General features: G+C 44.5%; 1 protein-coding gene across 2 annotated transcripts in view; it reads left to right on the forward strand.

Annotated features, from left to right (window-relative positions):
* CALN1 (calneuron 1) overlaps positions 1-1,000 on the forward strand; it is a 128,773-nt gene extending 127,773 nt beyond the window's left edge. For both annotated transcript variants that reach the window (XM_072882233.1, XM_072882231.1), the window contains exon 6: positions 687-1,000. In XM_072882233.1, the coding sequence (XP_072738334.1) occupies positions 687-814 (128 nt within the window). In that variant the 3' untranslated portion in view covers positions 815-1,000. The remainder of the gene's footprint in view (positions 1-686) is intronic.
* Positions 1,001-24,528: the final 23,528 nt, after the last annotated feature.

Raw genomic sequence — 24,528 nt, forward strand, 5'->3', positions numbered from 1 at the left:
ATTAAAATTAAATAAAATAAGGCAAACGCTAAAAATTCCAACTCTGTCTGCATTTTAACTGCTGCAAATTACTTTCACCTCTTTTGACAATTATTCTGCAAGCATTCATTTGAAAAGGTTCTTAATAAGTCTGATTTTGCTTAGGCAGAGAAAACCTAAAGACAGCTTGGAAAAATGACTAACGTATTGTGCATACTCATGGGAACTATCACAGTGGGGGTTTTTTAAGTGTTGTCGGGGAGTACATCTTGAATCTCTGCTCATTCCCAGTTGACCTGGATGAGTCTAAGGGATTCACAGAAGACCAATATTACCAATTAAAGAACTTTAGAGAGAACTTCATAAAGAGCTTAAAAGAAACACATAGATAAACCGAAACACACCTACAAGCATTTGAAGGGTTTAAAAGCCAAGATGAGAGAGAAAGGACTCCTGCAGTATGAGAGGGTGGTCTATTAGGAAAGTTGGTTTGGAAGCAATGAAAGGTAAGGTGGATTATTTGGAAATGTTCCAGCAGGGAGAGGTAAGACCTGGCCCATGCAGGGGATCTCTGAGGCGTGGACTAGAGGGTTATGCCACAGTAATAATCAGAGGCAAAGGAGGATTTCTGAGCTCAGCTGATCCTTGTGGAAAGCAAAAACGTTACTTTGGCCAAGCATCTCATCTTTCCCATGTCTTCCCTGCAGTGCATGCCCAGAAGCAGAACAGACAGACCTGTGTACGGAAGAGCCTTATCTGCGCATTTGCCATGGCCTTTATTATAAGCGTGATGTTGATTGCGGCCAACCAGATCCTGCGGAGCGGCATGGAGTAACCTCTCGCCATGACACTGTGAACCAAACTGACCATGCATGCGCATGCCACCGGGTGAGCTTCCCCCGAACCGACTCTCACACGGCAAAGAGACAGAGGCAGGCAGATAAAGCACCATTCGACAAGGAGCCTGAGGCCAGCAGCGTAATGTGTCTTGTGAATCAACTACATCCTTTTGGCAGGGACATAAAAGGGCTGTCTTAATGCTTTAAAGGTTTTGTTTCCTAATGCAATAAAAAAAAAATATACAGGAGTCCCGAATTGTTGCTTCAAAACAGCAATGGTAACTTGGAAGAAACTTTCATCCAGCAGCCTGTTTTGCAGTTTTAAGAAGGCACAGCCTCATGACTTATTGCAGCGGGGCTGTCTTTTAACCTAGGGGCCAACTGACTATTTCGCATAGCTCTCTGCTGGGCCCACATTCCCAGGAAGTTGATCGTAGCATTGCCACAAGCAAGTTCTGTTCGTTTTTTTTCATGTACTCCAGCTTCACTTTGTTTCTCCCTTATGACCATGCCTTTGAGTTTATGGCATTAGAGGGGACCTAGAGCACCCTTGTACAGTATATTGAGAGTAAAAAAGAGGAGAATTTGCCAGCATCAAACAAAATTTCTATTTTTGCTTCGTAAATGCCACCTTTGACAGAAGACTGTGGATGTCTTTTTTCTGACCATGAATCAGGGCTTGAGAAGCACCACCCATTTTCACACATGGGCATTTCTGAGATTTGTGCACAGTCTTCCAACCGACTCGCAACCACCAGCACCAGTTAAAACTCCCTCTATTTGGTCCTGTCTGCATATTCAACAACATTTGCTTTCCAGCACTTTTGCCCTTCTTCTATATTGGTCTTCAATAACCTTATCTGAGATGAAAATCATGAGGAAAGCTCAGAAAGATCTTTCCTCCCCTCTCCTTGCCCGCGCAATTTTTATTTATTTCATATGCCCTGGTTGTAATCTGCAGTGAAACGTCCGAGTCAGACACCTTCTCGTGGGAGAGGTTATTTTCACCTACAAGGTAGTGTGTGTTTTTGACCAGCCAGCTGTTCCAGTCCCTCCCAGGAGCCATCCCACCACCACCACTGTCCCACGGACAGGCTCCAAAGAGGGTAAGCTGAAAAGCAGACTGAAGCAAGAGAAGAAGGAATCAAACTAGAGCCTACCGCCATATGTTACGTAGTGTGTCAGACTTTCAGATCCTGCAAGTGTTAGTTATTTTTCCTGGAAGAGATTTCAATGAGCAGCAAGGGGAAGATGGAGTGATGCAGACTAGAAACACAACACGTCCTGCAGAAAGCGCAAGGATTGGGTGAGCCTGGATCCAGGGTTACATCGGAAAGCATTTTTCCTTTTAAACTTGACGCAAATCCTTGCATTAACCTTCGGATGAATGGTGCACCTGTCTGTCACCCCAGGAGAGATCTGGTTTCCTTGCCCTCATGGGAGAGGTTTCCCAGCTGGTGCTCATGGAACCGGTGTGGGGAGCGCTCCCAGGGAGGTCCACGGAGGCACCCAGGGATTGGAGTTGCGGTGGCTTCGTGGTGCCGGATGGGCAAGCTCCAGAAACACCAAGCAACAGCGAGATCTTGCTCCTGTAAATGTAGATGACTGTTTCCTGTGTCACGAGAGGGAGCAGGATGGCTCCCCAAGGGACTGCAAACCACGAGCTTCCCTCATCCTGCACAGCAGCCATTGGCTTAAGCCTGGATCCGTCCCAAAGACTCGTTTCAGGTTTTTCTTTGATTACAAGTTCGATTGATAACATTTAAGCTGTATTTTTTAGTAGCTTAATTTAAAAATCTGCTTCTCATTTTTCTGTCCCCCATCACCCCTTTAAACTCATGCCACTGCTTTGGATTTTGCCTTTAGATGTGTGCCTCAGTCACCCACCTCCACATCGTTGCCATTTTCCTGGTGCCCCCCCTCCATCACTGAAGACGACAGCCGTCTCTTCCAGAGCAGCTGAGTTATTTTTTTCTCCCTTTCACAAACACACACTTCTGTATTTCTGTTCTGCTGTGACTAATAGAGGTCAACTCTATATTCCACAAAAAATGGTTATATCTCCCAGAAGATGGAGAGATTTATGTTTGCTATAGGGCAGCAGCAGACTTCAAACCAACAGCGGAAAAATCTTAGGCAAGCTTTGAGCATGGGATTCGCACCGCTGGGGAGCCAAGGCACGCACCCAGCACTCGCTGCGCTGGACATTGCAGATAACGAGCTTTGAGATCATTTTAAGGAAACTGTCATCCACATTTTTAGGTCTCAGGGGCATGTGAAAAGGTGGCAGCAGCGGAAAAAAAGTCTAAATGTTACTTGCTACTGACTAATACTTATTTTTTTCTCTGGGGATTGTGCTGGAGTGAACATGGGCAGCAGGGGCAGATGGAAATGGAGGGCAGAGGTGGGCACCAACCTACCAGCCCCACTCAGCGACAGCAGAAACACAGGGCAGAGCAGTGCCTCTTCGCTGAGCCCAGAAACACAAGCTAAAACATATAGACCAGGCATTTCTCCACATTCTTCTAATTCATCTGACAGCTAATACCAGGCAGACTCCAATTATAACAGCTACCTTATGGACAAGATGATCTTTTGCATTCCTTTAAGCTTTCTGGAAGGCTCCATAATTTCTACATGCATGCTCCATAAAAACCTTTGTAAATACAGTCATTTTTCAGTATAATTCTTCACCTTGAAGCTCCATTTGTAAAACCAAACCTATAATTAATATATTGGTAAAAGCCATAGCCTGGTATCAGTAGAGTTCATTGCAAAACTCCCCACTGATTTTACTGGGTAGAAGATTTGGGGGGAGGGGGTGCTTTTTCTGGAGGGAACCCAATTTATCCATTAAGAATCAGCATCATGTCTTGCCAGAGGTCTCCTTTTCCTTCCTAGAGCATCCTTTCTCCATCTAAAGCTGTCTTGAAGAGATCTTTAATCAGTCAGGCTCTTCTGGTAGCTAGTGGCAATGCAGGATGGATCAGGCCAAGCCATTTCATCCTTTCTGCTCCCTACAACCTTTCTACCGACACCTTCCCATCCTTCCTAGCCAGCAGCATTGGACCTTAGTCTCTTACCTACCTCCCTGGCTCCATTTATGTAACATACATTTATCTTCTTTTTTTTTTCTTCTACACAAAAAGAAAAAAAAGGGCTTTTTGTTGCTTTTACAGGCAGTAGGTAAAAATAGAGCAGTAAAATTTTGATTGGAACCTGATGGCAAAAGCTTAGGGGGAAGAAAGTAGAAGAATCAAAGAAATAAAAATAAAAAACCCCACATCCCATACTTTAAGAAAAAAAACCTATTTAAGTGCTAATTAACATACTTTAAAAAATACCCAGACTGCAGCAGTGCTAGGTAGAGCTGTCAGAAAAAGCACTAAACTTATGCTCTTGCCAGTTACATGAGAATTTAAGTGTCTTTTCAGCACTGCAATTCTGTACGAAAAGGATATTGCTATGGCAACCCTTGCTGTTCGTGACATGTGTGCCACCGTGTCGGAGCGACACCCAGCAATTGCAGACGCGCTCCCAGCCAAACCAAGGATGGACAAACAGCTCCCAGCAACCTGGGACAGCGTTTCAGCTCGTGGATTAGCAAATTATTAGCAAATTGTGAGCACTCCAAAGACAACTCTGTTGGCTTAGCCACAAAAAAATGTGTGCAATTAAACAGATTGACATGCAGGGAAGGCTTTGAGATGGACATGATTATTTTCGCCTGAGAGAGGCTTTGGTTTGGTTTGGGAGCAAGTGAAATCAAGGCAGCATAAGCACTGCTCAACACAGGCTGTCCTGTGATTGTTGAGGACACTTTGGGCAGGTCCTTCATGTAGGAATCTATCTCTGATGGGCAGGATTTGGGTTACTGCTCCTGCAAGGCACCGGGCTGCATCGCTGTTAACCATTGACTTTGACTTTAACCATTGGCTTTAACTTTGAAGGCACATCCTGATTCTCTGCTCCTGGAGAAGCCAACAGAAGGCATGGCAGGCACGTGGCACGCTGAAATACTTTGGAGGCCACAGAGAAGTGAATTTCAGCAAAAGTTGCTGAAGGAACATTGCTTACCTGTCAGGTCCAAAGCCATACCATAAGGTCGGCCATGAAGAAAACCACAACTGAGGAGTTACCAGGCAGGACAAGTACATCATGTTGGTGGCGGTGGCCCTGGGGAGCAGGCTCCTGCCCACGACAGGCTGTGCCACCCAAGGACTTCATTGAGGCCTGACCCTCTCAACGAGTCCACCACTGAGATGTAATTTCTATTCAGAAGCAGTATCAACAGTAATTTAAAGAATTAAACAGGGTGGGCAACTGGGAAAACTTGGCTTTGTTAGGGAGAATTTGTTCCTCATGCTGTTGGAGGTCATGTAGGATAAAAGAGAGTTGACAAAGAAAAAGTAATTCTTCTTCATGTTTGATGGATACCCACAAATAACCCACTGTTAGCAGACACCCTGTCCTGGTGAAGGTGATCATAGGCCCCCCCAGGACAAGGGTCACCTGTGAGCAGAAGGGTGGGAGGTGGTAGGAGACACAGCTACCTGCCCCTACTCCCAGGTGAGCTAGAGCTGAATATTTGGGTATCATCTGGTGATTTGAAGAGATTTCTTACAGACTATTGAGTGGTTATTGGGAGTTCACTGTTGGATATGATGCACTGGTAGGGCTGGATGTTGGTTGCTTTACATGGGAGACTTCCAGCAACTTTGTAAGAGAAAAGATATATACATATATATATCTTTTTAAGCTGGGGCCAAGTAAATGGGGTTTTTTGGTCCTTCTCCCACAAGAAATAGGATAGCAAGCAAGCAAATCAAGAAAAGGTAGAAAGCATTCCCAAGGATGCTACTCTGGATGGCTGAAGTCTGTTTGACAGTACCTACTGACAAACACATTTTTCCATGGAAAGTGTAGGAATATTCTTTCACAAAAAACACGCTGCATCTTTCTGCCTGCTGCAGAAGACCAAAACATCTCCTGGGACACCCAGAGGACTGTGATGGCCGTCCAAGGTCCAGTGCTGGCTCTGCTCAAGACGACACACTGCTTTGCGAGGTGCCTGGTACAAGGACACTCTCAGCTTTTTCCACGAAAGATTCTCTCCCCCCACATCGTGCGCACGTGCACAGAGCAAGCAGTGCTGCAAAGGGCTGTCATCACACAAAAGCAAGAGGTGCACAGTCCCGAGTCAGACTTAGATCTGTGAGGAGAGAAGAGAGTAGGAGGAATACATTAAGATCACTAAGAATGAAGTTCCCTATTTTATCCACCCGTGTAATAAATTATTTAGTTTCTGCTTTATGGATGACTATTTGAAAGAAGAAAAACCAACTCTTCTAAAATGAGAATCTGATGAAGTATCTTTTTTCTTGGCTCTGAATCATGCTTACATTCCACAGATGAAGATGTACAGAACTAGCTGGTTTTCAATCTATTATTTTACTGTACTGTGTTCTGACAGTGCAATTACATTTCCCTGGCATCACTTAAAACCTATTACTTTCCCAGGAATTTAATACAGAAAAAGAAAAGGCTCACAACATTTTCATCTCTATATATTGTTAGTTGTTATCAGGACTGGGTCTTGTTTTTCTCCAGTTCAAGTAGGACGTTTTAGGCAGCTCTAGGAACTATAGAAGCTTCACCAAGAGCAAGATGGACAGAAAATCTGACAACAACATTTTAATTGGAGGAGTACTCCACTCCTACCTCTCCAGTGACAAAAGTCTGAAAAACTGCCTCAATTTGGCATCTTCACTAGGAAAGAATTTTGGCCCCAGAAGCAAGGAGAAGAGGGAGAAAGGAGAAAAAGGAAATTCTCTGGATCTAAAGATCGGTACTTGAAAATTTGATGATGAAAATACCATAGTTTTTTTATTTTCTGTCAAGACAGACCAGAATACTTTGTAGCCTTGAAGAGCATTACTAAATGAAATTGCCATTTTCGAACCAATTATTTTCTACAGCTGTTCATGGCCAGTCTTTGCCAGCATCATGAATAAGCAGTTTCAAACACTGCTATTTCTACAACGCTTTAGGTGAGATCCATCCTACAACTTTCCTTTATCAGCTGGTCTTCTGTGTTCATCAGCCAACAAGTAGGCATTGACCGTTCCATTTGAAGCTGTTGAGCTTGCTCTAGTAGCTACCCCTCTGGTCTTTCCAGCACTCAGGCATGTCTTGTCTCTCTTGCGAGCAGACCCACTAAACCCAAACCGTACAGCCAATGTGTTTGCAGCATCAGGCCCCTGGGGTTGCCATTTCACATCAATCTTCAGATACACGCCTCCATATTCATATTGCACCAACCCAAGAACGGGATTACATTTCCTACCATCTCTTTCAGAGGAGCCAAAGTTATTTCAGCTTCATGCAGCAGCTCTTGTTCTCTCAGATTTTAATTGGGACGGGGTGGGAAGAGAGATGAATTTCCTTGCGGACTCCAGGGTATATCAGAAGTAACTCGTTAGAGTTAATTGTTTAAACTGGAATAAGCCCAGAATCCAGCCTGTTGCCATTTAATCCATACTAGGTTCTAAGTACTCAATGCCTCCTGTTTCATCTCTAGGAAGTTCTTCACCAATACGTGCATCTCCTTTTTGTCATCATTTCATCCCTCACTGTTTTCAGGCCATTTACTGTTCATTGCTAAACTGACCATTTTTTGCTTGTTAACAAAAGACATGGCATTTTAATTAAAGACAACAACTCACAAAGTCAGCAGCATAATGGTAAAAAAACAAACAAACAAACAAACAAAAAAAACCTTTGTACAAAATACTGTAAATATTAATATAAATTATCTTGGCATGCAACTTAAATAAATCCTATGTTATTGCAAGTTACCAGAGTGTATAAAGACGTGTATAAAGGAAAAACGAATGCCATATGTATCGGCCGTTTCCTCTAACCAAACACTACTGTAAATATATAATCTGTATAAAAAGATTTTAATTTTACCATTATTTATGCAATAGAAATAAAGGTTTTTTTCTTTTGATGAGGGATGAAGTTTCTTTTTTCCTTATTTTGAAGCAGTCATTGATATTTATTCATGCCCAAGTACAACAGCAAAAGCTAGATTTGCATAAAATATTAGGACAGAGACCCTTTCGCCCTTCTGAGGGATACATGAACATTTGGGGTTTTTATTTTGCTTTGAAAGTAGATTTACATATTTTAAAGCCTGTTACTACAGAAAGAGCTCCTGGCTGAATAGATGCCTTGGCTGTTCAGAGCTGGGATCAATGCTTCGAGAGCCACACAGATGCACAGGACTCATTAGCATGCCAAAGAGAGGAACTGAACTTCTCCTCTGGAAGTGGAAGTCAAAGCCACAACTGGTGTGGCTGGTGGGCACCACACGCAGATCTCAAAGAGAAAGGTCAGACCATGCCATGTGCTCTTTTATGGCACTTGCTTAGAAACTCAAAACCCCTTTTCTTATACCTACCAGAGAGTCAGAGCCTGTTTCTCTGAGCTCAGATGGGCTTGGGTCCAGTGCTTTGCTGCTGGGAAGACGACGTTGACCACAGGTTTTAATCCTGTCTCTTCTACTGCCAAGGCTCCGTACCATGCGAGCTGCTCTGTGAGACTAAACTACACTCGTGTGTCCTGAAGAGCAGCTGCTCCCTTACAAAATCCAGATCTCTTCATTTCACTGCAGACCATTCTCCACAGCTACCAGTCTGCCATGTCCTGCAAACCGTTTGGCTGGAGAAGATGAGGATGAGATTAATGATTGTCCCCAAGATTGCTGGTAGTGGTGCCTAAATTAAAGCTTAAAAGGAAACAGCTGATGTAGGCAAGTCATCTTCACCCAGGTGGACCCAAGTCACCGTGGTAGGACTTCTGGGACAACCAGAGCAACCCCCAAAGCTCCCACCATGCCTGTAGGTAGAGTACCACCTCTACCTTGTGCTTGGAAAGGAGCTGTGACACTTTCTCTAGATCAGACCATTTTTTGTAAAAATAGCATTTCTGATTCCTTCATTTAAACTCTGAAAAAATTAGTGGTTTTCCCCAGACGGTGATATATATGACACTCCATTTCATGGACTCACATTATTTATTAATTGCAACCCTTTGTACAACAGCCTGGCGACTCAGATACTGTTCCTTATTCCTGGAACCATCACAACTTTTGGTATGAGCAATTGTCTATGCGTGGATTACCACTGAAAAGCAAGCGATGCACGAAACTTATGTTTACAAAATTTGTGATCTAATAGTTTAAAAAAAGATATGGTACACTCTAGTTGACCTCTTACATTATGTAACTGGAGAGTGTTTTAATGAATGGCTTAGGAATGAACCTGAATTAATTACCAGAATGAATCAAATGTATTGTAGGAATTCCTATACATTTATCATAGCAACGAATGAGTAATTGAAGAAATTCTCTGCTGGAAGGAGAAACCTGCACCACACAGCTCTCCTTTGAAAACAGAGTTCTCATGCAAATCATTGCATTCAATATCCTCAATGAAACCACAGGTTTGTATGTTGTATTTCAGCCACTAGAACCATTGAGAAATTGAAATTCACTGGCATCATTGCTAGTACACATCCTCTGTGCCCATCAGCCCTCAGCAAGGATGAGCACCATGCTGGGCAGGTTAGTATGATACCGTTGGGAAATCTGCACTGACTGCAGGGAGAAAACAAACTTTAAAAGATAAAAACACAACACACTTGGACTGAGACCAAACTGCTTTATCCCACCATAAAGAGCCTGTGCACATGACCACTGTTCCAGCTCTACCAAAGCTTGTTCAGCTCTCATGTTATTTTAATGCTGTCCATTCAAGAGAGATGGTCAGGGGAAGGACACCACCCAAAAGCCACATCCTTCAGCTGTGCCCCAACGGGAGGTTTCGGGTGCTTGGTGCCGCAGGAGTGGGCACTGGCAATGGGCAGGAATGACTGCGCGGGTCTAATCCAGCTCCCAGGGAGTTGGTGGAAACATTCCCAGACTTAGTGGGATTTGGATTAGGTCATCACACAGCACAGTATTTCACACCCTGGCTCTTTGCTTTGTTTAAATGGAGTCTGGCCAAGGCCTCAAATTTAATTACTGAAATACAAATACTGAAGAAATAAGGCTTTTCTTACTCTGAATGAAATTCAGACATGGCCCTATCTAAAACGTCTTGCCACCAATGGGCTCCCCAGGCTCAAAACTCCAGCAGACAGTGTCTTTGGTTAGACACAGTACTTTACTCCAGGTAGGTACACTCTGCCCATGACCCTGCAGGCTGGTTTTGCTGCTAGGATCTCACCCACTCAATATGCACTTCTTTCTGATTAACATCTATAGAAAGTATTTGCTAATGCAAATCCAGAGGCAGTAATTTATTTGGTAAAAGCTAGTTAATCCTGGCAAGGCTTTCCCATGTAAGTATAGACTAATATAATCTTGTTTTAATTGCTTCTTTAAGAGTTTCTCAAAAATCAAAAACATTTTAATTAAAAAATTCACCAAGAGTATCTTCCAGATCTTTTCCCATTTATTCTTCTTCCCACCAAAATTATCAGCACATTTGTAAAGTTCTAAAGAAAGTAATTACAGCAGATGTTGATCGCTGCTGCTAGCGTTGAGGTTGCTGAATGCTACACATCAGTCTCCCAACTTCTACTGGTTTGCAACTGTCTGAAAAAGAAATTTCCATTCTTGGTCTTTGCTCAGAAAGGAGGCTGTCTATGCAGGGGCTGGGATGCTGGGATACTTTCATGCCAGATGCTAAGCCTAGGGGAAATATGGGGGGGGAGAAGGGGGAAGAAAGGAGGAGGTACAATTAAGGAACTGCTAGGGATACAGAGATTTGGGCAAGGAACACCAAGGAATGGCTGAAAGACATTTCATTTTAACTGTAATACCATTTGTAATGAATAAAGGTGCTGTCCCACCACCACGTCCCCAAAAGGCAAGTTGATAAATCCACTAGAATTGCCACCAACACACACAATTACAAGAGCGTGGAAGTATCAGACTGAAGATGCCAAGTGCATGCCTGCCACACTGTAATAAATGCCTTTTAACCCCAGTTTCTGTCTAGGCTTCCACTTGCCTATAGTGAGCTGGCTTTAGAGTAAGCTGTCAAAAATAGTTCACCATATAATGACAGAAAGCTGAAATAATCACAGGGTGACCATACATGTCACTACAGACAGAAATTCAAGGCAACAGTGTAAGCGCAGGGTCAGCAACCTGTAGCATAACGCTGATGGCTCAGGCAAGCAAATTTTCAACGTCCTGTGACTGCTCAGAGACAGAGCTGCAAAACTATTCGAGGAGCAGTGTGTCCCACCTCTGCTTTGAGAAGAAAAATAGCACCTAGCAGTGCTTCCTTAAATGCTTGCTGATGGTGGAGTACTTCTAGGTCTGAGGTAAAATTACATACACATACAAATAGAGAAAACTCTGGAAGAGGGCCATCTGAGGTTGTGCAAAAGCTCCAGATCTTCTTTCTCTACATCACAAGTTAGTTTCACAAAAAATTCAGCTCTCTACCTTCAGCCCATCAGTTTTCAGCCTCTGTCCTGAAGTCACCAAGTCTGATCTGCTAGAAAGGTCCTGTTCCACTGGAGATGCCAGACAGATGCCTGCAGCCATATGAACAGGCCCCACACGGCTGGTTTCAACACGTCAGCTAATAGTCAAAGTTCATCACATCTTAGAGAGCAGAAGCTCTTTTCCGCAGGGCTGAATTTCTCACACACAAATCCTAGGGCAAAATCACTAATACTGCAAATACCTGGCATTATGGGTCAGTGTGGTGAAGCAGGCAAGGCTCCTCCGGCATCTCGACTCCCGGTACAGCCACGGGGACAAAGCAGGGCTCTCAGAGGCGTCTCAGTCCCAAGGAGACCATGACTGTGAGCATGGCTGCTACTGAGCCATTTCCTGATTTGTCAAGTTCCAGTCTGCAGAGCATTTCACAGAAAGCATTAAAACCTCCTGAGGTGAAAGATTTCAAATGGAGGGGCTGAGACCCCAGCTCTGGCAGTACAAACAGTATCGCTATAATAAGGGTAATCACTGCATGTTATACGGAAAAACCTCTCGAGTGATTGCTGTTTGCAGAGACTGATTAAATATAAATTAAATTCATCTGCATGTTCAGCAAGATATGTGAATCGAATAGCAAGAGCATCCTTCCCATTGGCTGCGCAGAGTGTTTGGGGAGCTCATCCCATGGCTTGGCATGTCCACACACATGGGCTGCTCTGCACCTTCTGGACTGGCATCAGCAACCTTGGCATCTACATATTATTGAAATTAGAAGAATCATGTTCATTTACATAGAGATGATTTCAGATAGAGCATGAACAAGCAATTCATTAGCCTCAAGTTGTTTGTGGGGGGAGAATGCAGCTCCCTATATTGCCACTGCTGCATTACCAGTTACCACTGCTCATCCTTGTTTCATTGGACTTCTCTAAACACATCTCCGTCTTGTGCGCCTGGGTCAGGTTCCTGACAATGCACTGAGTGCTCCATGTGCCCTTGCCATTAAGTAACCAGACAAACCGTAAGTGATGAAGGGGCCAATTCTGCATCACCAAGCATCCTGGCTATGATTAAGAAGAGATTTCTTAATCTTCTCCCCCACCGTACGAGGGGGACAGTACCTTATTTCTAAATCTGAACTGTCATCCAGAAACCCAGGAACTGGCGCCATCTCCAGCTTACAGTCTGTGGCTGGGGAGCAGCATGGACCTCGCTGGTATGGACAGGATGGGACTAACTCTGAGCATCCTGCACATGGGAGATGTTTGGAAAACCTGTGGATTTCTCCTGCCTCCATCAAGATGGGTCTGTTGACCCTGGGCTGAAGGTAAGACTCGCCAAGGGATAATTGGTTTCTCAAATTATATGGTCAGCAATGACAATCACGCACACCAAGATACGTCATTTTTTCTCACTATTTCTAAGGAAGCCTTTTTGTGTTCCAGAAGGAGCCTGGAGAGTTTGTCAACAGACAGATCAAGGAATATGCGTGAAGAAGCTAATGACCAAAGCTATAAGATCTGAGGGAAAGGAGATGTTGCTTCTTACCATGTTGTGTGAGCTCCTACTGTGCTGGTGCCAATTTTAGTGTCTTCTCTCACTTCAAACAAGAAAGAATCTAGAAGCCTGAAAAATACTGAAAATGGGAATTGCTTCTTATGGTGAAAGAACGCTCCAAGTACCAGAAACAGGCTCCAGATTAGGACCTGTCAACACAACCCTGCCAAAATGAAATGTATTTGCAAGTACAGAACCTCACTTTAATCCTGAAGACCTTCAACCACATACTTTGAATATTTATTATTGCTTAAACTCAATTTCAGAGAGCATTTTTAAAATCAATTAGCTACTGTCCTATTCATTTGGAGACTGATCACAATGTTCACTGCCTCTTGGACAAATTAAACTAGCAATTATTTTAAAATGTTTATCCCCTATAAAGAGGAAAAACAAGCATCGGTTCAGAGGACAAAAGGGAAGAAACAACTCAAGAGGGACAACGCTGTGCCAAAACTGAAGAAAGGTTGAGCATATGGATTTGCTTATGCTGGTCTCAGTAACAGGCTACAAGAAAGGGATAGGTAGCATATTAGGGGTACTACAAATCATTGTTGTTTCTTGGGAAAGCAGTTACAGTGCTGCCATGATAAATTGCTTCTAAGAATTCAGGGTACGGACTGCTGACATCTGTCAGGCAGGAAGCTGGAGTTCAGATCACAATTGCAATTATTTCAGAATTTTTAACCAAATCAGAGAGTGAAGTTGCATGAATAAAAAGACTCCTTTACGTCGAAGCTGGCGAAGTGAAAACCATTGCTGGCTTTCCAGAAACCCAAAGCAACCTCCAGCAGCCCAGGTAAACACAGTGTTTCTTTAACAGACTGGCTGAACTACTAACCCGGTCTAGCAGAAAGCCCTGTGCTAGCACAAAGGTTGTTATTGCTGCAATTAGGCCAACGCCACACTCCTGAAGAAGGATTAACATTTAATTCTTTCTAAATTTGGTTTATGAAATATTGATATGCTGGTGCCTTCGCAATAAGCTATAAAGACATCTTCTACACGGCGTGCAGCGGGAGCTAAGTGATATTTATTTACTTATCCCTTTCACTAGGTTTGGCTCTGAACACTCACGCTGAAATTGTTAGAGAACGCCCCAGGCTGAGCTAAGCAGATACCAGCAGGTAGAGCTAACAACCAGTGTTAATAAAAATCAATGAAGCGTTCTTACAAGGCAAACTGTTATCCCTTTACAGCTCACAGTCTCCTCACTCTGACAGAAGATGATGATCAACAGATGTAGAAGCATCAACTACGGGCAGCTCCAAAAAGCTGTCTCTTAAACACATCCTTTTGCAGTCCCAACCATCTGATTTATATATTCACAGACATTTCTTAATACTTTTGGGACACCTTATCTCATTGGCTAAACAAATCCACTTATGTCTGCATCACTTCTAAGCGTGAAATAATGTGTTATTAAAGTTATTGCGACCCTGGTGATAGCAGAACCCTTCCAGTCACAGTGACCTCATTAATGAAAACCCTTTGTATCGAAATGGTCCAGCTTTGTAAAGGTCTTACTGCATGACAAAGAAGTCTTGGGCTAACAGCATCTTCGTGGCCTTCCAAACACACTCCAGTCCAAGACATGACCTCACCACAAGGCTTTATTGCCTCTTGCCAAAACAATGCCTTCTTCTGTATCCCAGGGAAATTGTTCACTTCTCTGGTATGCTAAGGTAGGGTTCAGGAGCAGAGCTTGCGGCTCACACCTCTGTGCTAATCCAAACCAGGAGCAATCATCTGCATTTACCGAGCAACTGCAAAAACACACTTAGAAGTAGTAATCTGCCTTCTTGCTGTTTCCCTGAAAAAAATAGGATGAGGAATTACTTTTTCATTGGCATTTGCAGCAGGAATTAGGCTGCACACATACCGCATACACCCAGGAGTAATGGATCTGCTGCACAGCAAACACAAGAAGCCTCCAGCCAGGAGCATCTCAGAGGCTGCCACAAGCCCCATGCTGTCCCCACTAAACTACAGCCACTGAGACGGGTTGGTCAAAGCATGGAGGTAGGTGGCATGGGAGACAACTTCCCTGATTTATCATGGATTTATCATTTGCGGCACAAAACATCTTTATCATGAGTGTTCATCTTAACCACTGGCAGCCAGTTTACACTGTAGAAGTCCACTGGTTATTAGGGGAGGCTACAGTGACAGTGGAGACATAGGCAGTTTTAATAAGCTCTTCATCCAAATTGTGCCCTGGACTCTCTTGAGTCACAGCTACTCATACAGGAAGACGAGCTCAGGTGTAGGCATCTAAACTGTAGCCATCCACATTTAACCACCTGAAGCCTGTCCCTATTTCTTTAGCAGTTAGGAAAAAATGACAGGCAAATTCTTAACGGTTCTCCCCAGCTTGTATGAATCTGTGAGTGTCCTAAGTACCAAGACAAATTTTCCTGTTTAACAAAAAAGCTCAATTTTCTCTTCTCACCTCTCACCCTCATCCCTTCAGTTAGAGCTGGCATCAATAGCGAATGACACCAGATAAGACAGAGGCTGGCCCAAGACTAAGCTTAAGTATTTCTCTATTTTGGGGGGATCCTCATTTATCTTCCATTATATCCAAACACTTCATTTTTCAGAATCTGATCAATAACCTGATAAGACGCTGTTGACCCAAGTTCTTATTTTCACATATCTTTCACTGAGGTTGAAGGCAAAGCTGACCTAAGCAGTGAATAAAAAATCCATGGTCACTCTGAGTAATACAAATTCCCAAGTGTCTTTTTCCTTTGCAAGAGTAAATGAGTGTAAATAGCACAGTCTACATGTCTTCTGGAGAATGAGAAAAGCATACTCTTTTTATTTGGTTTGGTTTTCCTATTACTCGCTGCATATGGAAGAGCTACCTTAATTAATGCAAGCTTATTATGAAATTAGAGCACCAATATAATTAAAGCATTGATTAAAAAGCCAATAAAACAACCAGATAAACCTCTTTTGAAAGAGGAGCAATATGAATACTACTTGATTAAATATTACAATTCAGTCAATATTTAACCATTCAATTGTATTGACTTAATTTCTACACCAAGCTGGGAATAAGCATCTCTTGGGACCTAATTATGTTAGTTTTGCTTCCCTTGTTGTTCGCTAGAGTTTGTTTGTTTGTTCGTTTGTTTTGATATTTCCTAAACTTCTGACAGAGCAGATCTTCTATCCCAGGGAACCATACTCCATGAAGATAATTTATGAGTAATGAGGAGTTCTGGTAATTGTGTTTATCTTTGGAAATTAACTTTAAGAAATCCATCACATCTATAAAAAGAAGCCTTCTCTCCTTCAGATAGCCCCCATAATGAGTTTGTTAATGAACTTGGCAGCTAAGTCAAATCAATAGCCTTGCCCCAAATTTACTGAAGGTCGCTCTGGTGCTTAGTGAAGAAATTTGCCTCCCTCCTTTCCACATCCATCTAGAGAAACGTTGCTGCAACATCCAGCTCCTCAATGACATGGGGAGGCCACGTCTTTGGAGTCACCTCTAGCACTGGATGAATCTGCCGCACAAGAGACTCCCAAGGAGGAGTGAGACTCCCCTCTAGGAAGCACTGACCCTCCAAGGGTCTAGCCCAAGGCAGAAGGCACAAAATAAATGGGTAATGTAACTCACACTCCCATATTCAGCATTAAGTGAAACAAGCCAAACTTTTCTGTCACCTGCACCAGAACAACAGGGAAGTCCTTCCTGAGGAGAGGAAAGAGAGGAGAGAAGGTGTGTTGAAGGAAAGGGTAAAGAATGAAGCTCAGAGAATTCAACTCAGATCAGCCATCCCCACGTCCTCTCTCTTGGAGATGAGCAAAAACCCCCATCATCAGAGCAAGTCCAGTTTTGGAGCTCCTCAGCCTCATGTGGCCATGCCTACCTGCTTCTTTCTTCTCGCAGCTGCTCTCCACTTTGCTCTTCACACCTGGCACCTCCTGAACGGGCCAAGCTTCTCCCAGGCCCAGTTGCCTTCTGGCTTTCCTTCACCCCCTGAGCACACTATTGCAGCCATCTCACATTTGCCCCTTTCTAGCATTTGCACAGGCCTCCCAATTGGTTCCACAGAGCATTTCTGTCCTTTAAAGCTTGAACTGTCTGAGCAAACGTGTCCAGCATAAACATGGCTATCAACCACCTATTTAGCAGTTGGCAGCTTTGTCAAAGAGGAGGACCTGCCAAGTGGTCACAGCCCCAGTCAACTATCACACAACAGGGGTACCTGGGCTCCAGCTTCACTCCAACCTCCCCATGGCTTTGAGCAGACTTGGGCACTGGAGGTCCCCCAGCTGCTCACTCACAAAATCGTTTCCAGGATAACTCAGCCAACATCACCCCACAAACCTCTCTTTCACATACTTCACCAACACAACTCCCTCCATAGGAATCAAACATGGGTTCATCCATTTCACAACTGACACCCCAATATGAAATGTCCTTCTTTGTTGCCACTCCGAAACTCAAAAGCCCACAGAAAAATTGATTGTGACCACAGGGAAGCCATGAGCACTTTCACCCCAAGGCTCACACCTACCCCACCACCAAGGAGGCTGCCCTGCTCCAGGCAGAGCACCAGCACCCCTTCACACGGGGCCAGGCTGTCCCCACAGCATTGCCCCTTACCAGCACAGAGCGCTGGGGAGAGGCCAGCAAATGCTCAGCCTACGGTGCAGCAGGATGACAGCCCTCTGGCTGAAGACAATTTCCATCTACTTTCCTCCATACCGAGGACGATGGCCATGCTCCTCTCCAGGAAGAGCTGGCTGAAGTAATGTCAGTGTGATCCTGGCACTTTCTGCGGTCTCCCCAGCGTGAACTGTTAACATCTCAAGTAACGTTTGGGAACATCAGAAAGCCTGGAGGGGGCCACATGCCCAGCCTCTCCCTGAAGTTGTGTAGGGTGAAGAAAGCAAGCCTATTCTTGAGGTTGTCAAGACATTTCTAAATGCTTTCCAGCTCTCACTGAGCAGCTGGTTGCAAGATAGATGGACATTTTTGTAAGAAACAAGGTTGTGTTTCACATTCTTGCAGACTGTTTGCTCTGAAGAAGTAGCACAGCTTCATTTGCCTTTTCTTTTTCCCCTATGATATTCTCCAGTTCTTTTTACTCAGGGAAACAAAACAGCTATGAGTTAAGCACCAAAGAAGCATAGATGAAAGGGAAGAGGAGTACGTTTTGTAGCACTTTTTTATCTCAGCATTTGCATTGGATCCTTAATTGGGTCTGCAGGAACGTCTGATCTCTCCCAAGTGTGCAGCTTGCTCTCTGCGTGCTCACAGGCTATGCTAACACTGCCCGAAGCAAAGTTCACCTTACATACAAATACGTGTGTTTTCATCAGAAAGGTGTCTTGAGATCTCTTGGGGCAATCAGAAAGCAGCCAGGGATCTCACACCAGGCAAGCGTAGTCTTGTCTGTCCTCTATGCCTGACACGGCTGCACAGTCCAGAGCAGAGATTTTACAATGCCTGTCTTCAAATAAAGCTAGGGTAAAGTGTGAAAAATTGCTGGTTTGTCCTACTTGCTAAGTGCAACCCGTCTAGCTCCAGAAAGATTGGTAGACATGCTGGGACACTTCCCAGTTCCCCTGTTAAGAGGCATCACCTCTTGGCAAGAAACATTAATCAGCCTCCAGAGGGAGGGTTGGGTTTGGTTTGTTTTGTTTTGTTTTTAACCTCCCAGCCTCACCACAGAGTGGATGCACAGCAAGCTCTGAGCTGGACTTGAACTAAGAAAAGCTAAAACTATCACCATTTTTTGCTCAGCAAACAAGAGTACATTAATGTTATCACCGCTTTCAGGAAGGACACTGAGGCAGTTTAAAGTTAAAAATGCAAATCAGAGCCCAAATGAGCTTTGAGATTGCAGCAAACATGCAGTAGTGTGTCATTTGCAGCATGGCAGAAATAATGTTCTGGCACATGTGTGAGATGTTAAAAAAAGCACATCGCATGTCTTATTCCAGTCTTAGGCAGAGTTAAAAAAAAAAAAAAAGCCCAAAACCCAAAAAGGGAAGCTTATTCAGGGGTTATCAACATGACTGTCTCCATCAAGTGATGTCTCACACACTAAAAGCAGCTTCTGAAAATGAGGATAAAAAAACAGTTTATGACATCTAGTGGTAAAAGGAGATGTGCACACATGCACTGTCGCTGCACGAAGCCCTGCGAGACGCACGCTCATATGCCAGTCAGGAGAGCCAGGCTATTTTCGGCAGCGAGTTCAGTGTACTTACATCTGCACTTCTTGACAATAATCTGTGTGCAAAGTGTAAACTCTTTCTTTGCAGGTCTATCAGAAGTCAAGGCGCTACATGCAACGGATGAGTGCTTTCAATTCCACCACCAACTACGCTGCACATGGAAAAACAGACCTTTGTGTAGGCAGATATCATACTGACAATAGAAGATAGCTTCGGCTCAAACCCAGATATCTGTGAGCTTTTATTATAAACCTTGTAGCTGGTTTCTCAGAAATGATGACTGGCTGCATCCTTTACACTTCTGGTTCGGAAAATGTCCATGCTAGAGTAAGAAAAAAGCTACTGAAACTGCACCCATGATCTCTGAAGTGAGCAGGTACCAGTCAGTGCTCAAATGATGGGAGCACACACAGAGGCTATATGACATCCCAGAGCACACACCATTTCTGGTGTAGCTGTGCTTTTCTCTTATTGCAGCAGTAAGAGATGGCACCTTTGTGCAAAAACAGCTCCTTCGTGCCCTTTATATCCACCTTGTTCTCCAAATAGCCAATTATTGGCATTCTCTCTAAACACCTTTGTATGAAGTACTGTGATCGCAACAGATTGCTGCTTTAGCATGCAGGATAAACTCAGCTTTTCTAGGTCACTCAGTGCTGCCCTCCGTCACGGAAGAGCTGCCTCAGTCCTGCAGGAGACCACAGCTGGAAGAAACCCCACAGACCTCGACAGACCTTCTGCATAGCAAAGCCTCTGCTACAGCATCGCTTCACTCCCTGCCAGAATTAATTCAGAAGTGCAGCAGGGCTGTCAGTGTGCTTTCCTCCAGGAATCCAGTGCAAATCTCATCTTTTGCTTAACAACCACCACCAAAGCTTATGCACTTGACTCTTCCTCACGCTCTCCTGTTTGGGCAGGCTGGCACTCTTCGCTGCACCAGGGACTCCTGTTGGCTGCAAGCGAGCTGAGCGCTACTGCCCACAAGGCTCAGCTCTGCTCGGGCAGCAGCGCTCAGCTACTACCAGGGACAGGCAGAGATCTGTAGGGTCTGAGAACAAAAACACCTTACGCCAAGTGCTTCCTATGTCTCAGCAGCAGAGTGCAGAGTTTTCCTCCTAATGATGGCATCCATGTCAATGAAACCACCACGCTCAGGGGTGGCCAGCACCGCCTCCAGCCCATGGGAGCTGACTTTCCAGCTTGAACAAGGGTTCAGTTTGGTCTTACTGTGACATGCATTGAAGATCAGCAAGTGGAAAGAGTGAGGGCTGGTGATAATGCCCAGAGTAGGTGAATCAGGGTCCCTTGAACCCAAGGAAAACCCCTGAGAAGGGGAAGGGGAAAGAAAAGGGTGGACATGCCTTTTGAAGAGGGAAAGTAAATACTGCAGCGTATGCCTAGCTACTGCACAGCTTGATAGTGCTGCTCAAATGCACACTGCTCTACCTAATAACTCAGCACAAATAATGTAACACTGAATTAAGATTTGTCCACAGTGAATTAATGAGAATCAATTTAGAAGAATATTAATGTTTACATAGGACAAGCCACATCCCTGGCTGCCTTTTAAAGCAATTCTTTAAACTACAAAAAGTACCCATTAAAAAGGTCTGAAACACTTGCCTTTTTCCTGCTAAAAACCCTTTGTCTAAAGAGTTGCCATACTCAAAGATTAGCAAAAACCTACGGTTTCTGCTTTAGACTCACAACCCAATATCTTTTTAAGCCCAGGAGATTGTCTAGATGCCAGGGAAAGGACAAGGTGACTGATCCACTGCACTTGGCATAGAGGGACTTTATCAAATGACATGGCAATGGGTACATTGCTAACACTGCTCCCTAGGACCTTTATGTTATCTAAAGCTCTTGCAGGGGACCAAGCTGCATAAAACAAGCCAAATCAGATAAAAAACAGATTCTCCTGTGTTCCTGCCATTTCTGCCAAGCTCTCCCACCAAAGGACAGTCTGTAAGAGAAGACATAGCTACTTTGCTAGCGCAGGTTTTTAGTTTGTAACGCAAGTCTTTGAACAGATATGGTTGCAAACAACTTTTGGTTAATCCTTCTTTCTTCGATCTCCTCTCTGCATCAAGAAGTAATCAGAGGAATCAGTGGGTGAGTTTAAATAGACCCAAAGCACAGTCTCAGATAGCTTGTTGGAGCTGTGCACAGGAGATGTCACCCAAAGAGCTCCCCTGCCTGAGTTTTATGCTGAAAGGTAGCTTGGCTGTTGCATGCAGTGGGGACAGAAGTCACAAATGACCTTGCGCGTCTGTTGTGGTTTAACCCCAGCCAGCAATTAAGCACCACCCAGCCACTCGCTCACTCCCCACCAGTGGGAAGGGAGAGAGAATCAGAAGGGTAAAAGTGATAAAACTCATGGGTTGAGATAACGACAGTTGAATAGGTAAAGCAAAAGCCGTGCACACAAGCAAGGCAAAGCAAGGAATTCATTTGCTCCTTCCCATGGGCAGGCAGGTGTTCAGCCATCTCCAGGAAAGCAGGGCTCCATCACGCGTAACGGTGACTTGGGAAGACAAACGCCATCACTCCAAACATCCTCCCCATCCTTTTTCTTCCCCCAGCTCTGTACGCTGAGCATGACGCCGTATGGTCTGGAATGTCCCTTTGGGCAGCTGGGGGCAGCTGTCCCGGCCGTGTCCCCTCCCAGCTCCTTGTGCCCCCCAGCCCACTCACTGGTGGGGTGGGGTGAGGAGCAGAAAAGGCCTTGACACTGTGTAAGCACTGCTCAGCAATAACGCAAACAGCCCTGGGTTATCAACGCTGTTTCCAGCACAAATCCAAAACACAGCCCTGTACCAGCTACTCTGAAGAAAATTAACTCTATCCCAGCCAAAACCAGCACATTCTCCACCTCTTATTCCGTACCATTTACGTCATGCTCAGGTCCCACACTATCCACACAAATTTGTTTTAACACGCTCTGGTCAGATCTGTCATCTCAACACTTTGAGGCCCACATTGGGTGCCAAAAAGGACAGTTGTGGTTTAAACCCAGCTGGCAACTAAGCACCACCCAGACGCTCGCTCCCTCCCCCCAGTGGGAAGGGAGAGAGAATCAGAAGGCTAAAAGTGATAAAACTCATGAGTTAAGATAAAGACAGTTTAATAACATCGATCTGGGTACGGCAACAGAGACACCTCCACACCTCCACACAGCTCCAGGTGTCAGATCCAGCCAAGGCGATGTTTGCAAAGCCCCCTGAAGGGGATGGGTCTTGTTCAGGTCTGGGTCAGACATATCCCCGAAGAGAGGAAGGATGCAAAGGATGCAGCTGAGGACGTTCGGGAAAGCTCTCCATGTGTGAGCCACGCTTTCTCTCACTCACACGTGGCTGTGGCCAACAGGCATTTTGGGAGGGATCACAACACTTTCTAATCTTACAACACGCCAGTGCTTTGGTGCTCGAGGGATGCAAACAGCTCTCAGAGCACCAGTTCCTGTTCTGGGGACCAGAGTGAGAAAGTTAGGGGTTCATCATTTCTGCACATGACCGAGAGCATAGAAATCCTCTCTTCCCATTCTGTTTCCTTATTACAAGGTGGAGAGGAAGTTGCTGAGCAGGAAAGGAAACATCTCTTTATTCCTAACTTACACAAAAAAAGAAATGAAAAACCCTGGGAGAAGGGGTACGTGAGTGCCCTTCAGCAGCCCCAGTTCACACTTATTCATGTGATTTATTTTTTTTTTCCATTCAGGATCCAACCTGGTGATGAATAGGCTGAAAGTGCTTGGTGAGGCTTCATCTCTAGAGAGCTGTAAGAGCAGAGCTGCCTGCAGAACTCATATAAAGTTGTAGTTAAAGAATATGGCCAAAGAAAAAGAAATGTACAGTTTTAAATGCCAAGAGAAAATCTATTTCTAACCACCTAAAAGGAAACTCCCCTCCACACTCTCCTCATGCCCTGATAACATTAATCTTCGTTAGCTTTTTCCCCTGTATTAATGTGAGAAATACTGCTTGCTCCAGGGCTTTCTGGAGAGGTCTCCTTCAAAGAGGATTTTTGCATAATTTACTGTAGGACTCTGGGGAAGTGTCATCAGAGAGTCCCTTCACCGGATCCTGTACTCAGATGCCCTGCTAAACATCTATAGTTAGAAGAGATGACGCAAGCATCGGTACCTCTCACGTCCCCCTTTCCCCCATCCATGCTGGAGCCGTACTTGCTTTCAGCCTGACATTAATGCCCACACGCTTCCTGCTAGGAGTCCTCTAGGTACTGCATTAGTCACACAGCTTGTCAACGTGAGCTCTGGGCCAACATTTATTTGAACCCATTTTTTGCCAGCACAACTGCCATTGCCTTCAGCGGGAGTTTGAGCAGATTCAACAGCCAAATCCTTCTCACCAGGGCTGCTGCAGAGCTTCCACGTTTCCAGCACCAGATTCTGCAATGTCTTGCAACGAAGCGCCTCAGACAGCTGAGTGGGCTCAGAGATTGTTCACCCTCTTGTAGGAGGAGACTTCCCATGCAGTACCTCCCTTCAGTGATGAATAAATATTATTTGTGCACAAGGACTTGTCAGCAGTCTGTGCATTATGCTGGCTCAGCTGCTAAAGGATGAAATCCATCCCCCTCCTGCATGAAGCATGGGATATTTTCTAGGGTGTAGGGTGGGAAGAAGAAGGGAAAAGCATTTCTCTAGCGGAACTTGCAAGCCACCTCTTGTGAGACTAGCCACTGGGTGTGCTGGAAACTTGCCCATGTTCCCAGAGTCAGCGTGGAGAACAGGGTCTGCTTAACTACAAAGAAATCAGGGAACTACAGTGAAAATCATTGTCTGCCATTCACAAAGGCCACATCTAAGAGAATAATTGGCCTTGGAAATGAGGCAAGGTCAAAGCCAGACACGCTCTTCTTGTTTTCCATATGAAGCAGAAAGGAAGAGCTGCTCATCTGATAACAAAGCCCAAATACTTCTTGAACATTTGATGCCTCGTTAAAATGAGAGAGCAAAGACGATGGAGAGTTGGTATCTCGGGGGGAGGGGGGAAGTGGAGTATATTTGGTGAGGTGTAGAGCTCTTTCACAGCTGATGTTTGGAAGCCTTTGGCATCACATTTCACAGCTAGATCCCAGCAAGAGCTTGAGTGTTTTCACTTCCATAGGTAACTCTTATTGAGCGAAACCCTCTTCTCTCCATTTAAACTACCTTTTTCTTGCAGACAAGCTACAACTTTAAGATCATTGATTTAGTCAAGGGTAATTTCACTTCAAGAGCTTGAGAAATGCCACCTCAAAAGGAAAGACAGAGTTCACAGTTCCCTTCCTGCAAATTCATCTGCACTTTTGCCTTGCTACGATCAAGGGCTTATACCAATAACCTAACCCCACCAGAGTAAATCATGCATACAGTTTAGAATGAGTGGACTGGGCCAGGAGAGTATTATTTTATATTGT

The sequence above is a fragment of the Ciconia boyciana genome, chromosome 17 (assembly GCF_034638445.1).
Source record: "Ciconia boyciana chromosome 17, ASM3463844v1, whole genome shotgun sequence".
Lineage (NCBI taxonomy): Eukaryota > Metazoa > Chordata > Aves > Ciconiiformes > Ciconiidae > Ciconia > Ciconia boyciana.